The sequence below is a fragment of the Notothenia rossii genome (assembly GCF_949606895.1).
Source record: "Notothenia rossii genome assembly, chromosome: 9".
Taxonomy (NCBI): domain Eukaryota; kingdom Metazoa; phylum Chordata; class Actinopteri; order Perciformes; family Nototheniidae; genus Notothenia; species Notothenia rossii.
In genome coordinates, this window is record NC_136907.1 from 14,434,233 (window position 1) to 14,450,800 (window position 16,568).

At 41.7% G+C, this 16,568-nt stretch overlaps 1 protein-coding gene across 5 annotated transcripts; it reads right to left on the bottom strand.

Moving 5' to 3' along the window:
• Window positions 1–376: 376 nt before the first annotated feature.
• On the bottom strand, window positions 377–16,557 carry rbm27 (RNA binding motif protein 27). Of its 5 annotated transcripts, none has more exons than XM_079649875.1 (21): window positions 16,354–16,557; window positions 14,961–15,079; window positions 14,453–14,580; window positions 14,127–14,194; window positions 13,296–13,507; window positions 12,559–12,888; window positions 11,646–11,876; window positions 10,805–10,999; window positions 9,827–9,973; window positions 9,546–9,699; window positions 8,825–8,978; window positions 8,468–8,707; window positions 7,980–8,117; window positions 7,137–7,262; window positions 6,968–7,042; window positions 6,738–6,866; window positions 6,430–6,534; window positions 5,054–5,281; window positions 4,859–4,942; window positions 4,618–4,737; window positions 377–3,082 (listed from the first exon to the last, which is right to left on the bottom strand). In XM_079649875.1, exons 1-21 carry the CDS (start codon window positions 16,410–16,412, stop codon window positions 2,987–2,989), a joined length of 3,138 nt encoding a protein of 1,045 aa, XP_079506001.1. In that variant the 5' UTR covers window positions 16,413–16,557; the 3' UTR covers window positions 377–2,986. The 5 variants fall into 5 exon arrangements, with proteins under 5 accessions (XP_079506001.1, XP_079506000.1, XP_079506002.1 ...); XM_079649874.1 differs by having other exon boundaries at window positions 6,690–6,866; XM_079649876.1 differs by lacking the exon at window positions 10,805–10,999 and having other exon boundaries at window positions 6,690–6,866.
• Window positions 16,558–16,568: the final 11 nt, after the last annotated feature.

A 16,568-nucleotide genomic window follows, 5' to 3' on the forward strand; every position in this document is an offset into this window, starting at 1 on the left:
GTTGCACCTGATAGGGCGGGACTAATGACACCTTTATTCTCCTATTGGTAGATGAAGATTTGAGACCACCTACATTCCCATTAAAACTCTGGCCCACCTTCAGCCTAGGCAGAAGCCTTGTCAGTCAAAATAGAAGAACACACCAAGTGGGTGTCATTTTAAAATAAATTAAAAATAGGCTAAATGTATCTGAGGTCATGGTATAACCACAATAAGATCTCCTATTCTAGAAAATTAGATATTAATGCTTTGTTCTATATCCAAGGACACTTTCTCACTGAGTGGTTTATACCTAGTGTGTAATTCCTAACGTCTGCAAATAATTATATTAGCACAAACATAAAATGACATAACAATGAAGGAGTCCACACAAGAGTTTAAGATAATATTTTCTGGAATGCTTTTGCTTGCACTTTTTTCCCCTTGCCAATCTTTTTTTGCTCCATTTCTTTTTTCTTTTTTTAAATCTCCAACTTTTCTTTTCTCCTATGTCCAATTCAAATTGTATTTTTTCTTTTTTTGTATCATCTTCCAAGCATCCCATTCCTCCATCTTTATTGGCAAAAGCAAACATGCTAGTAAATTAGAAATAATTTTTTTACAAACAAAATACATGAAGAAAATACATCCACATCCTGCAAATATAAACAGTAACAAATCCAAAACTATTATCCAATAAACATTTTACATTTTTTACACACCATTGTGATAGTAGCATACAGAAGATATTACAAAAAGTGGGAGAGAAACTTTTGTCTGAATCCTCGCTCCACTAGTGTAGGTTTGTCCTATTCAACTGCCAGTGACTTCAATAAAAACAAATCACAAGCAAATCATATTAAGTGCCAAAGAGAGAAGCTTTAGCTTTCCATCGCACACCTGAACCTAGTTTTGGGGGGCTCAAATGGTTTTAATGGGACACCGAGGTCACTGGCAGGAGTTTTTTGGGTTGTCAGTCAACAGAGAGATATGCAAATTAAACAAAGAGCGCTACCAACATTGTAGGTGGGAGGAAATCCTAATGTGTTTCCAACAGTTCTTAACCGCTGTAGCGCAAGTTAATGATAGGGAACAAAGGAGAGATTAGAAATTCTGTTACTGTATCCCAATGCAGGCAGAAATCAGCATGTGTATTTACATCCAGATTTCTATACACATGCAGATCTCCACCTGCATGTCCGTGTAAAGCACACTGCTTCAGTTAACACATCATTTACTTTGTTTTGGTGCTCCCCTCTGACTGCTTGTCAGTTGGATATGATCAGTTTATGAGAGTTATGATACGCATACACTTCATTAGGCTGCATGTAAACATAGTTGTCTGTCTCAGGGAAGCACCAAAAGTAAAAACTTTCTCAAGTATGAATCTAAAAAAAAAGTTTGGTCTAGCATTGAGAATATTTCCAAATCAACTAAAATTAAATGTCATTCCTCCCACCCTGGGGATTTTTAAAATACAGAATTTGCAAAAAAGGCCAAACACGAAATAAAAACATTGTAATGAAAGGTGCACATTGTGGTTGCACGTAGAGTGCATGTAGGGTTCTGTCTGACACTATTCAGAGGCAGGAGAAGCTGCACTGATGATGAAATTATATGGAGAGATGCATGACTCCCACTGCCTTTCAGCTGAGCCTTCTTCACAGCTCAGAAAGGGCTTTTAAGATTAAATGTGCTCCTCATGTGACCAATTTAGTGAAATACCAACGTGCACTGGTTTCTTTAAAAATAAAAATGATTGAGAATTAACAGGGACGCTAAGCACTCTTGCTCTACCTTTTCTACCTGACTGAACCTTGCCATTTGTTTAAAATGACAGAAAAAGAAACAACAAAAAGTACAACTAATTTCTCGTTCAAACATTTACAAAATTTACAAAAGTAAATCACACATCTTGTAAAATGTCAGCCATCTGCTGATTGTGTAAGGCAAAGAAATTATATATATATATATATATATATATATATATATATATATATTAAAATCCACTGTTCAGTTTCACATTCAAACACCGGTCTTCAGATCCCACATTTTTTTTAAATGGGCGATCTGATCCTCTTCCTGCCATACTGACCAGGAGTCAGAATAAAACAAGTGAAAGATGTTACACACTCTGAGAAAATGTAGAACACCCGTGTGGGTGTTTATATTTACAAAGAGTGGCACCGGACATTTAGTGAACACAAGCAGGGAAAATTTGAATATTTACTACCAGACTGTATCTGACGTGCATGGCACGGCAATTTGTAAACATAGTTTAGACTTTTCTATTGCACTGGTATCCTTCTGTACCTGCACTGGCTCAAATATGGTTATGGTACAGTGTCTGCACCTTTGGGTGCTGGGCAAGAGTGGCTCTGTTTATTTTGAGTACAACATGCGCAAACTAGCATGTGTTCAGGCCAGCAGTCACTGCCTAAAAGATTGGGTTCCTTTAACATTTTGGCCATTCCCATCCCAAAACAAAGTGAGCAAATGGGAAACCATACCATACTGTGCCAATCTGGGTACGGCACGGTGCATTTATGCAGTGGAAAAATAAATAAATATCTCTCTGGTAGCAAGAGAACGTTCTATCTGTGAAGGAATGGCTGTCCCTGAATCGAGGACAAGATCTTTAAAAAAAACTGGTGAGAAAAGAGCTTAAATACAGTATGTATAAAAATACCTATTCACAGTAGACACAAATGTTGTGCATTACTGATATTAATCCTCTGGTATGCACACTGAAACTTACATAGGTTTTCCTATCTACGAGAACAACTTAACATTTATCTTTCTCAACAAAAGTGAGATGTTTTAAATAATTGTTCAGTCGAGGGATACAAAAGCTATCGGCCCTCTAAACTTCCTCCGATGTAAAGTTAAGTAAAGGTGTTTTTACTTTGATTAGAGTCTAAAAATTACTTGGTTTCAAAATACTGGAAAGGAAAAGAAATGGAGTTCCGTTGAATTGATTTCAACGATTGGGATGAATTGCAAGCCTTCATCGTCTCCAGGATCGACTCTCGTACTCGTCATCTTCATCGTCATCCTCCTCCTCCTCTTCCTCCTCACCAGGCAAATAAGAGTTAACTTTTTTCTGTTTGAAAGTAGAGAAGAAGACATCTCCAGTTAAGCTTTGAACACTTAAACGGATAAGATGAAGTTCTTTACACGCAGTCACATATTTGCTTCACACAGTGAGGGGATGTTAGTCAAACTAAAGTAGGACTCATCTAGGTCCTGTTTGGGTCAATGCTACATCGGTTAAGTTTCAACATTTTAAATGATGCTATGTTTTCACACATGAACCACACTTCTAAGTAAAGCTTTGGTCTCTCTTTCTTCCTGAGGCCTGCGATGTCGGCCTGGTTACGCCATATATCAATGGGTTTTCTGCTGAAGCATTTTGGTGCCTGGAACAAAAAAGGTCAACCCTTTTATCATAAAACTTGCAAGGCAGAATGCAACCTCAACCAAAAATATGAAAAAGCAGAATGAGGATTTCACCTGACAGTAATGTTACTCAGAGGGCCAGACGCTCTGAGTACTGAAAGGCTTGCCCTGATTTTCTATTGGGAGCCACAGTGAAGCATTAGGAAGCACAAGTAAGAAATGGACAAGTAAGATGTATGAATATAAACTACAACTTCCAAAAGTTCCCTCACTTCGTATGGAAGTATGGACTTCCTTTCCTGGCTGGCTATACTTTACTCAAAATAACACATGTTCCCAGGGACTGAAAATCAGCCCTGGAACCTGACCCAGTCTGGCCCCCATGAAATGTCAACGGGGGGGTGTGCTCGTGAACTGTCAACAATTATTTTTGATTGAATTAATACTTAATAAATGTTGTAAGTAATACACTTTTGTTTGATCTATCATTTTTTTTAAATATTGAATATTACACCTACTCTCATGTAACAATTGTTTTATTTGTTTTATTTCTTGCATGAGCAACACACACCGACTGGAAAAACTAGATTGAATATACTCGTCTTCTCTATAGTAGTACAACCTGTTGCTCTTGCTCTTGCCCTGCACTTGTACGTGCCAGCTCAACTCTCTGTCCCTCATCATGAACGCAGGCTGGCTGTATATCTGAACTCAGACTCACGCCCTCATCACTCTCTTCATCATCTTGCACTTCTAAGCTGCTGATAGTGCGAGTAGCACTAGCAGCGCTGCTGCCAAAAAGGTCTGTCAATTTGCAACATTAGGATGCTTCACCTGCGAGTGACTTCACCTTTTTTTCCTCTTGCCTTCTCGGCCGCACCCTTTTCTTTTAGTTTTCTTCTATTTTTATCCATGTTTTTCCATTTTCCCTGTCTGCCGTCTAATCCCTTCTCTTCGTATGATACTCAAATGTATTCAGCTCTCTGACCGGTCTTTTTTCTTCTTCGTGTCGGATTATTTGAGAGATAAGAACCACACAGCTGCATTAGCGGCCGCTGTCGCCCTCTGTCGGCCGTCAGCGCAACTTAAATGATGACGTTAAACCATTTATTTTTAAAAGGGCTGGGCCGGTCGTCATCGGCCCTTGACGACCGGCCGTTCTGTGGCTCTCCGGATTCTACAGATGGCCAGTCCGCCCCTGCATGTTCCCCTTTAAGGGCCTGGGTTAGTGTGTCGTACCGTATTTTCATCATCTTTAGCCTCTTCCTCCTCTGGCTCAGTTGTAACGGAGGGCGTCTTGGGCTTGTACCAGGATATCTGCAGCACACGACCTTTGAACTTAGCTCCCTGGTTAGCTGCCTGGAAAACAATACGGGAACACAGTGGCCAAGTTTTACTAAAAGCTTTACTGTTTTTGTACCTCTCAAAAAACAAAAACACTTGAAAGAAGCAAAGACAGACGAGCAGTAATGGGACTTACATTCTCTGCTTCACTTCGGGACTTAAAGGTCATGACAACAGTGTTGGCGTCTTGATCTCGGACCTCTTCAATCTCACCAAATTTCTAAGTAAAAAAAGAAAAAACAGTATTACATTTCAGTTGAATTCTTCAATCATCAAATCAGAAACTAAACAAAAATAAATAAAAAAAGTGTGTGAGTAGCTCAGTCCTCACCACAAAGTGCGGCATTAGCTCCTCCTTCTCCTCCTGAGTGACCCCCAAAATAGCCAGGGCTCTGGGTCTGTGGTCCACCGACATGCGGTTCACAGTCCCCCCCCGCCCCATCATGTCCCGGCTCCGCCCCCTGCCCCGTCCCACGTGTCCCGCACCGGGCTCCATCGCCATCTTCCCTCGGCCCCGCCCGCGGCCCGTTGGAGGCCGAATCAGACCCAGCCTGGTGGCCTGAAACAGGACAGAGGGGGGGGGGGGGGTTTAATGTTATGAAACGACTGACTGCTTTTGCTTTTCTTTCAACCAACGTGGACAACATTAAAAGAGTGAAAGCTGGCTGTGTTAAAATAATCATTAGGAACAGATGTGGAAAACCTGCGCCTTGAAGCGGCTTTTCAAAGTGAAAACAAACTAATTAAATTTGGCATCCCTATTTAGCCTTCACACAATTTCCTTTTTCTTAGAGCTTATATATTCTCCAACTCCCCTTCTGTCACTCTGCACCCTTTACCATTAGTTGTCACTCCTCCATATTTAAAGCAGCATCTACTCGCTTCCTAACCACTCCACACTCTCACAACCACTCTCTCATCCATTTGTCCCTCGCTCACTTCTCCCACTAATTGTCATCCCGCGATTTTCTAACAAGGCCCGGCGGTTCAAACTTTAATGTGACGGGCTCCGTCAGCGGAGGACGGGTGTGATTTGGCTTCGTTAGCCGGCCGCTCCTCTGGGCTTGCTTAAGTGGCTGCAGTTTAAAGTGCAGGAGGAGGGCTGGGTTTGGATGGATATGCATTTTTAATATCTAGCTAATTTAGGACCCACAGGGGAAGGGGGGGGGGGGAGAACATGCTACGCAGGGTGTTGCTAACAAAAGCCATGTTCTTGTTGGGCTGATCTTGTGACACAGGCGACCTCGTCTGCACGCTGCTGGTTTAAAAGGAGAGAGGAAATGTTGTGCACAATGTCTAAATTCAATAATAGCCTTGGAATCATATTAAAGCTATTTCTAATCTCATATATAAATATTTTCATGATGTTAGAAAAGTATATCAACTAATTTGCTTCAGTCAATTTAGTGTTTTCATAGGATTTGAATTTCATCCATTGGCATTCAAATTAGCATCAGTGCTAACAACAGTCGAACACATTTTCTTCAGCTAAATGCTTTTTTTCTGGCTTTTCTTCAGTCTTCTCCTTATCTCTTAGTCTGGCCTGATATCATCTTCTAAAGCATTTCTTTGTATGACATGGCTCAAATGTCAGCACTCAAGAAAAGCACTGCTAATGTAAGGTGCTGACTGTCTATGTTATTGTGTGTGTCTTGATAGGCCTTTGAGAAGCAGTGTTATGTACTGTGTGTGTGTGCGTGTCATTACCTCGACCTGTAGCTGTCCTAGTTTCCTCTTGAGGTCTGTTGTGTCCTCTCCAGAGCTCATCTTCTTGTGAAAGTCCAACTCAGCATCCAGCAACTCCTTCTGGGCCTGTACAAAGAGAAAACCTTGTTTACCAAACACTTAAGAGCAAAGAAAATGTACAGTTTCTAAAGTGGCTAGTCGAAAGTCCACTTGGCTGTGTGTGTATAAAAAAGGAGATGAAGCACTCCACCATGCTCCCGACCAAAGTGACTTCGACTCACATCAGTCTTGGTCTTGGACTGGGCGTGGTTTGGTTTGGCGCTGGATACCTGGGAGGCGGGGTTCATTTCATTCTGCAACTGCGCGATCTTCTCCGTCAGCTCCTTCAGGGTCTTCATGATGTTGGCTCGCTCCTCGGGTCTCATCCCTCGGTTCTTATCCAGGCGGTTTATCAAGGCCTGGAGGAAGAAGATAACCAGTGAGAGACGAAGGTGTAAAAGAATGGACGGGAATAAAAGTGAAGGGACAGTTGAAGGAAGGAATATTGAGCCCTTCTTACCTTCTGACACTCCATCTGTGTCTTCAACATCTCTTGCTTCTTCTTTCTCATGTCCTGCTGGAGTTTAAATGCCTCCTAAAAGGAACATTAATTGAATACAAATTAATTCCCTGGGGTTGAAACACGTTTGTTCATGCTGGTGTACATTCTCAAAAGTGAAGCCACATGCCTGTTTTTTCTTGTGGACTTCCTGTGCTTCTAGTGCTTTTCCTGTTCTCCCATAGCTCTTTGAGGAGGACTTGAGGGTTGTTGAATTGTAAGGGCTCTTCTGGGTGTTTGTCAGTGCAGGTATCACCTAAGCACCACAGAGAGAGAGAGAGAGAGAGAGAGAGAGAGAGAGAGAGAGAGAGAGAGAGAGAGAGAGAGAGAGAGAGAGAGAGAGAGAGAGAGAGAGAGAGCGAGAGCGAGAGAGAAACACTGATCAGTTCACCAGAATTACTTTTATAAATCTGCAATTTAAAAGAGCAAGAATGCATTGATATACAACATCAAATTATTATTTATAATGCTATTTTTGCTTATATTCTTATATCCCTGAGGCTGTAAGAATGGCTGGTCTGCATCACTGGACGGGAATATTCTCTAATTTCATGGCGGTAATAGAGTTCCCCTTTTTGCAATAGCACACAACGCAGTGTTTTTACTGTTCAACCGACATGTTCAACCTTGAGATCTTTTTTAGCCAGTGACAGAAAATCAAGAGTCTGGACCCACTGATTTCAGGTCTGTATTTTATACCGAGCAAGCAAATACACTTATCTAAGATAGTTAACGTAGTTTAAAGTACCCGCTTAAACATGTGCACGTTAGCTTGCTGGCATTAGCATTAAGATGAAAAGTACAGCCGCCTACAGCTGTGTTATTTGTTTAACTTAAGCGGCCCCTAACAGACACACATGGTGCCTGACATTATGTATTCTGCTGAAGACATTAAGAAGTGTGGTATTCCAAAATCATTTGAAATTGGAAAATGAAGCAGGTCATAGGGCATAACTTCAAGACATGAACGTACGGTGACAGCATCTGTGTTTGGGTTCAGGCTGTCTGCTTTGGTTGGAGCTGGGACCTCCGGCAGGGCTGGCAAGCGGTGCTTGGGCACGGTCTTGTTCAACACATACGCAGCTGGATTGTGCTGATGGATCACCTGCATCTAAAAGAAAAGGGAGAAAAGGTATATCTCATGAGAGGTTGCGGTAGCAGGGCAAGAGATAATCAGCATGAAAAGGTTAAAAACATCTTTCTGAGCAACTTTCACCTCAGCGAAAAACCCACCTCTTTGCACTGGCTTTTAATACTAGTTGAACGGGACATTTTGACATTTGAAAGTGATTTTTATAAGTTTCTAGTTATTGTGCTTTTTAATTATTGTTTTATTATTTTACTACTATTGTGTTATTTTTGTATTGTGGTTGTTCCCAGTACAGCACTTTGGTCAACTGAGGTGGTTTTAAATGGGCTATATAAATAAATAAAGATTGAGATTAAGCTCTTGATGCCAACCTTATGCATGTTGCTGTGCTGCAGCCCATGGATGGGTGCAGACCCCACCGCCTGGCCCCCACAGCTCTGCTCTTGCTGCTGCTGCAGCAGGCCTGTGGGGTTGGTGCCGGGCTCGCGGTGCCAGTACACACGGATGAAGCGGTTTTGGAGGACCGCCTCGGTGCTGGAGATGGCTCGCCTGGCCTCTTCATTCTTTGTGTACTGGATCAACGCCGCCTCTGGGTCGCCACCAAACACAACCTGGATTGAGAGTGGAGCAAAGCAGATTAGGAATGTGTTTAGGATGAAAGCTTGTAAACAATGTAGCCTTGAACTTTAGCCCTTAGTCGGGTGGCTTGTTTCAAAGCAGCATTTTACCTGGATGTTGACGATGGTTCCGAACTTGCTGAAGTGCTCGTTGAGCTGGGTGATGTTGTTGAGCTCACGTGGGATTTTGCGCACTTCCAACTTGGTGTTCACATAGTGATACCTCTTGGGAAAAGTGTTCTTGTGTTGGATGTTAAAGCTTGGCCTAAAACAAGAAGAACACTGATTACATCTGAAGTTTAACACGGTCATGATTTTAAGGAGGAATAAAACAAAAAAAACAGACAAGATTTTGATGATAGGCAGAGAAAGGGAGCAAAGATAGTGGACCTAAGGTTTGAGTTTCTGCCATTATGTTGAAGATCCTACAAGCCATACTTTAAAAAGAGGAACACATGAACCTGGTTGACACTCGAGATGAATTTCTAGTGGAGCAGTTGCAGGCCTTTGTGTGATACTGCCTCCAACACCTAACTCAAGAGATAGGCTACTGGTCTATGAGTCACCTTGTTTTGAAACAAGGCTCTTATTGCAGTAAAAGGAAATGGGGGTAACGCACAGAATTGTTTGATCAAATTTCACCTGGTCCACTTTTTTCTTTACATGTCTATGATCAGGTCCCCCCTTCCTTTCTTGGTATGTGAGGAAACCTTTACTTATTTTGTGTTGGTTTCACCCTGACGCAGTACAGTTTACATGAGTTCCAGGCATCTCCCTTTCAAATCTTCCTATCTTATGGCAGGGGAAACTTTTTAAATGTTTCTGTTCTTACTTATCAACCCAAGATTGCTTAGGCGCTGGTCCCTCTGCTATGCTGGGCCCCATGCTCCTCTTCCTGTTGTCCTGCTCTGCGTTGAAACGGGACACGTTGCTTCCAGGAGTGCTGGCTGCAGTGGCAGGCTCTGTCTGGATCACTATGTTGGCAGCTGGAAGACAATCACACAGACACATCACTGAGAAACAATCATAAACACTAGCTGTCCGTCATTGTGCACAACCTTTCCGTTTGGTTTGGGGAAGAGTGTGAGTACTAAGAAGGCTAACACTTGTTACCTCTGGAGCCTTGTCCTTCGTTGGAGGTGAGGCCGATGAGGTTGGAGCGCTGCGTGTGCACCCGGGGAATGAACTGACTGTACGGGTTACGACCGGCGGCAGTCAGGGCAGGGGATTCTGGGTTATAGCCCTCTGGGTCATAGTTATCTAATGTGTAAACAATGAAAAAACACATTTAAGTTTAGAGGGAATACAAAACACTCTGAACAGCCTTAAAGTGTGAAAAATAAACCGCACAGTGAGCTTACGCAGTCCTGTATACATAAGTACGTACTAGATGACATTTAGTGACTTATCTCGCACACAACTATCGTGTAAAAAATATCCTTTTAAACATGTCAGTGACAGCAACTTGCGACTGTACACAAATACATCTTTGAGTACATTATAAGATACATATATTGTATCAAGAAAAACAAACTAATTCAAAGATAAAAATGGTAAAATAAAAGTACGGCAATACTGCTAGATAAATATATATTATAGGATGATGAAACGGCATAAGAGAGTAACTCTTATCTGCAGCAAAAAGGCACCTCACATGACAGTTACGATGTTGACTATCCGAGTCTTTATTTAAATTTAAAAACCTGAGTTTGTAAGTATCTAAAAATAGACCGACTCCATTTTGAACTCAGGCTTAGCTTTCTATTCAACCTGATTTATTTATGGAGTTGAATTATGGGAAAAGCACTCAACATATTAAATGAGGCATGTTAATTGCTCATAGCTAATTTGTCTTTGGTTAATAAACAGTGCCACCCTCTGGCCAACAGCTGTCACTGCAGCCTGAAGGAACACTTGCTTCACATTCTGCATTCACATAGTCATAACCCAATGTATAATGAAAGGAAAAAGAGTACTAGCTTAGTCTTTAACATGAGAAATGGTATTGTACTGTAATTAAACATGAAACAGGAAAGCAGAAAAAAAAGAACATCATTTCCAAATCTGAATAGGAAAAGCATCGCTGCTTACATTCAGACTGGACATATTGGGGACGAAGAGACACAGATGAAGACGAGGAGGGAGGAGGTGGAGGAGGAGGAGGAGGAGGAGGAGGAGGAAGAGTAGGCGGCAGCCCCACACCGGGCGGTCCGATGGGAGGGGAAGCAGTGATTGCCGTTGGGTGGTTGGGGGTTTCAATCCCACTAGTTGCTATCAGTGGGGGTCCTGAGGGAGACACAAGCCCAAGCTATTGTCTCAGGTTTATGAGGACAGTGAGTCTTTGGTTCGTGCCACTAAAACTTTTTTCATGCCCCACCAGTTGCTTTATAAAGACAGTATGATGTTGGCAGAAACTGATAACATCTGTCAAATGTAATGCTTCAACAATGTGATCAAATATATTTTTGGATCTGATTTATAGCAGAAAAAATAATAGCAAATTAGATCCAAGCTTTAAACTAATTTTCAAGAACCATTATAATTAAGGCAACGGCTGGAACGGGCCCAATAGACAGGATGGTGTGTAAGAGCAGCCTTATGAAAGCTTTTTCCTAGGGCTGCTTCTACATCCAAGAAAGAAGTCAAATTTGGTCACAAAAACAACCAAGTTTTGTTTTGTTATGTCAGATGTTACCTGATTCAGCTATACACGGTCATGTATACAGTGCAGTACGTAAGTAAAGAAATAAGAGATTACCAATCAGTCCAAGTTAGCAAATAACCAGCAAAGGAGGAGAATGTATCTTGCGGCGCCTTATGGAATAACTAGCTGCAGTGGTTTGTACTAACCAAAAGTCACCAGTTGCTGTCACAATACTTTTTGTGTTTTATAGTGGTTGACATTTCTGCTCGCTGTGGCGGTGCTACTTACCGGTCATGGGGAAGACCCCCGGTGGTGGCGGCTGGCCGTAAAGTGGCATCGCAGGCATCCTGAGGGGAGGGGGTGGCTCGGTCATCGGAGGCATGGGCAGGCCACCGGGGGGGGGCATAACAGGCGGGGGAGGGAACGGAATAATGTTCGGTAGATTCACATCATCAACGATGAGAGGGTCGTTGCCGTGGTCGAATAAACAAAGGTCACCACGGACACAAAATCCCTTTTCTGTGACAGAGAGGGAGACAAAGATCAAATGTTATCCTTTTCATATTAAATAGTTATGTATTTCTGAAGTTTAGGGAAGCATAAACAACTATCATCTAGGCAAAACCTAAAATCTCCTTGTTACTTTCTCCTTAGATGCCATTAAATACCTATTTGTACCCTTATCTATCCAACAGGGTTGGGGCCCTGAAAGTCCAATTAATTCACAAATAAATGACTGGAATGAAAGAAGCAATAGGACTAAATAAACAAGATGACAAGCTGCTTCTCCAAGTGAAAAGCAGCAAGGACATGATCACAGTGCATGTATTTACCCCACAGTCTCATTAACAAACTGGGTCCCTAATGGCTGTGTTTAAGCAATGTGACAGATAGCAGTGAGCTTCAGGGGCAGTGGGTAAGTTTAAACCTTATGCGTGTCTCTGGGGAGGGGGGGGGGTGGGTCTGCTGCCTTTCACTGGGGAGAAGAGAGAGGAGTGCTAAACAGTGGTCATTAGTGATGAGACTAAACAAGGCAATAAATAACCCTCATGGGAAGATAATGGTAGAATTTACACAGGAAAAACAACTGTACAAATCAATAGGCTCTTACATGAAGAAGTTTCAGCCAAAGAAAAGCAATAAAAAAGATGATAGAAAGAAGAAATGAAAAGACAAGGAGAAAAAATGATAATGTTCCTACCGTCGTAATCCCTGCAGCGCTGTTTGAGCGAAACATTCTTGTTGCAGAACGGCTTGCCGACACCATCTTGCCTCTGGGCGCTGTAGTAGCCCGACCAGCTGTCTGTGGTGCTATCGGGCAGGTGGGCCGCATTAACCACGGAAACACCGCCAGCTCCCGGGACTCCTGCGGATGACGTTGAAGAAAAGGGGTGCTGGGGTGTGGGCAGGGGAAGCAGAGGAGACTGGTGCTGCTGCTGCTGCTGCTGCTGCTGCTGCTGGGAGACGGACGTGTTGGAAGAGTTGTAGCAGTCTGTATCCTTCCTTTCCAACTCAAACTTGGACTTGTAGTCTGGCAAAGACAAGCAGGACGAGGTATTTAAACACAACATATAAGTATAAGTATTACAGTAGAGCAGTGGACAAAACCCTGTACATTTAAAAACAGCGACTTCTCCCACTATTTAAAACACGGATGTAAATTACCGTAACCCTGCAGGTGATAAGGCCAATTCCAGGCCATGTTGTTGAATCCCCACTGATGTGACTGCAAAGCTGTCCACATAATTTCTTATTAATAAAAACTCCCAGCAACACTGACCAACAGAAAACAATACAAATAGCTAGATCCAGTCTCCAGCAGCACTTCTGCATCAGTGAGGACAGTTCGACTGTGCCGACAGAAGCTTCAGGAGCTTCTGCACTCCTGGGTCTGGTCCCTTGGGCTGTTGTTATTGGTTGTTGTGGACGTTTTCTCACCTCTGCCTCCTCTGTGCTCTCTGTCTCTGCTCTTTCCTCGGCTGCCACTCCTGCTCCTGCTCCGGCTCCTGCTCCGGCTGTAGCTCCTCCCCCGGGGGCTTCCCCTGCGCCGCTCGTGGCGCTCCCGCTCGCGGTGTGAGTCGCTGAGGCTTTTCCCGTGCCGATCGAAGTCGCGCCGCTTTCGCTCATCTCGCCTTCTGTCATCGCGGGCCCTGTGTGGTTGATAAGTTAGAGCAAAAATTGAATATTCATCTTAAACCAGCTAAGGCAAATGTAGGTCTGAAAATCTAGATACAAATATTTTTGCATTGGTTCTAGTGGCCTTTATTTGACAGTACTGAAGAGAGAACCGGGCTTTTTTTTCAGACAAGTTGTTTTTAGAACGTTTTTCAAATCTACAGGAAGTGTGATGTACAATTAACCTCACACAGCGATAGTACAGGAATAGTAATCGTTGTAAGTGATAAGTTAAAACGTTTCTGTCATAAAAACACTGATTAAATGCTTTAGAATACAGATCATGCATTATCAAAGCTCATTGAACACTTCATCTGTTGTTCTGAATGTACAACGTTCTTTTGACTAACTGCGTTACACACAAGGGACAGGATACTGGACACCATGGCCTCATCAAGCTAAGAGCAGGACTCATGGGATATGAAACGAGCTGTCACCCTGCAACCTTAAGTTCCCTACACAACTACACAGCGGTATTGGTAGTGTCAGCATGAGACTAGGACTGCATTTGTTACGTGTCAGAACAGTATCTGGAGAACTTTACGCTTTTTCATTCAGCTGACATGAAACACACCCCTGAAGCCACAGCCATACCTGGACTCGTTGTTTCTCAGAGGACTTCTCCTCCGCCTGTTTTCTCGGTCCTCCTCCGGAGTTTCAGCCTTTTGGGAAACAAAACAGTTAATTTTTTTTAATCTACTTTTTATGTTTTAAAACACAGAATGAGATTTGGGAATACCAATACAGTTCTGAGTCTGGTAAGAATGGATCCAAAGCCCCATTTAGAAACATCGTAAACTATATTCTGTTTTTGTTTGGTTATCATCTACAAAAGTATTTTTGTAAAAACGAATTTTTTGTAACAGAGCTCTTTACATTAATTTCAGTCATTTTCTTATAAACTCACAAACTTTTCTTACCTCCACAACATCAGTTTTGACTGCAGGTGGTTTGACCTCTTCTTTAGGGACTTCCTTGGCAACAGGGTTTCCAAGGTAGTTCTTTGTTGTCAGACATTCAAAAAGTTTATCGACAAATCCTGTTGTCTCTGCAAAGACGAGATGAATCATGGCGCATTAGATGTCTAGTGAATACTAAATAAATAACAGCACAGAAACCGAACAGAGATTAAATCATTTCAAACATTCAAGAAATAAAGCACCACGCAAGCTAAGCAACGATGTTTCATGTAATAATGGTTATTCCCAGAGTCATCCGAGGGGGAATAAAATACATTCAAATGACATAAGACAACCTCTTATTGCTATATTGGGGATCCACAAGATAAATTAAAATAAAGTTAGCTTGTTAGCTGAATGATGTAAATCTCTGCTGGACAACTATCCTGAGCCACCTGAGCTAGAAACAATAGAAAAACAGTTTGTTGCGTTCACTCATATCAGCAGTAGTTTTATGTTGCACTCCTACCTTTTTGTAGGAAGACATCAAGCTGATCAGCACAAAGTGCTTTCAGCTCTTTCTCCGGTTTGTCCTTCTTCACAAGAGCCACCACATAGTTGGCTAACGCAGAGGGGTCAGCATCACATCTGTAGATTAAAATAAATACATGTTTAATGTCAGCTAGCAGCTACCTTGCTTTACCAACACAAAAGAAAAGAAACATACCAAAAAGGTTATAAAGGCTAAACTACTAAATAAATGAAACAGGGAAGACAAGTAGAAGACAAAACCGAGACAGTGAACTAAATATGGTTTATAATTAAACCAACTGCAACAAATTGTATATCATTGGCAACCTAGGCCTAATAATAGTAGGTACCAAGTGAGACTTTCAAAATACCTGCAGAGCAAAACATTGCTACAAATTTTTTTGAAAATACCAACCAAACGTTTACCAAACCAAATGACGTACCATATTATCTAAATGGTATATATTTTACCATGCTTAAAGTGCTAGTCCAGTTTCTAAATTAATATCACAAAGTCCTGGGAAAGCACTCACAACTCAAAGCTAATGTATAACTAAAAGACATAACTAGATGGACTATGTATTAGTACACAAATAACATCTTAAAACTACCATCACTTCCATTTGACCTCAGAGAACCAAAAAGGGTCATAATGTGAATAATGTGTCTAAAAATAAGCTAATGTCAGTGAGAATGACTTGTGTTAAATTGATAGTGTTTTAAGAGCATGCCTTGATATATGAGTGAGTCAATGACTCATACTGCTTCACCTAACCAGTGCATGTGTGCATAACACCATCGGATCCTCCTCTTTTACACATGTAAATTATTACATGTGTTGATGTGCCTTCTTTTATAACAACTATGTCCTGTTATTATTCCAATGTAGTTTAAACATTTACATTTGAAAGAGGCAGACAGAGTAACTATGCGTAACTATGGAAACTCAAGAGAGCAAACAATTCTTTATCTTTAAAAACATATATAATATAACTTATAACGCTGGATATATTTAAATAGATTCAACACATGGTTTAATAATAATTGACAATAGCAACCTTAGCAGCATACAAGTTAATATATGTTGCAGCTTACTAACTTGCTACATAGCTGTGATTAAGTTACATTTGTGTGGGCTAACATCGTGCCTTATTAATAAAAAATAAAAGTGCAACCAACGCTGTACATTCATACATGATTTCCTAAGCCTTGAATAAGCCATAAACTCTCAATTAGCTGTGAAAAGCCAGCTAGCGGCAACGGGGGTTTGCTAACTCGTGCAAGAAATTGCCATCATATTCGTCCCAGTGATGCCAGGCTAAACCAGCTGCTAGCTAGCTAACGTAGCTATGTAGCATGCGAGCTAAATGTCATTTCAATTCAACACTCACATTGGCTCCAGGAGTTTTGCCAGCCACGACTTCAATGCTTCCACATTCTCTATAATCATCGTGAGAGAGACTATAATACTGTCTATAAAATGAAAGTGCGTTTCAATAACCCTGCTTTCATCGTCTATAAATGTATAAGCTTTAAGGCCTCCTTCTGTCTCTCTTCACAAGCAGGTCGGGGAAAAGTGTTTTACGGCATGGCAACACAAGAGGAG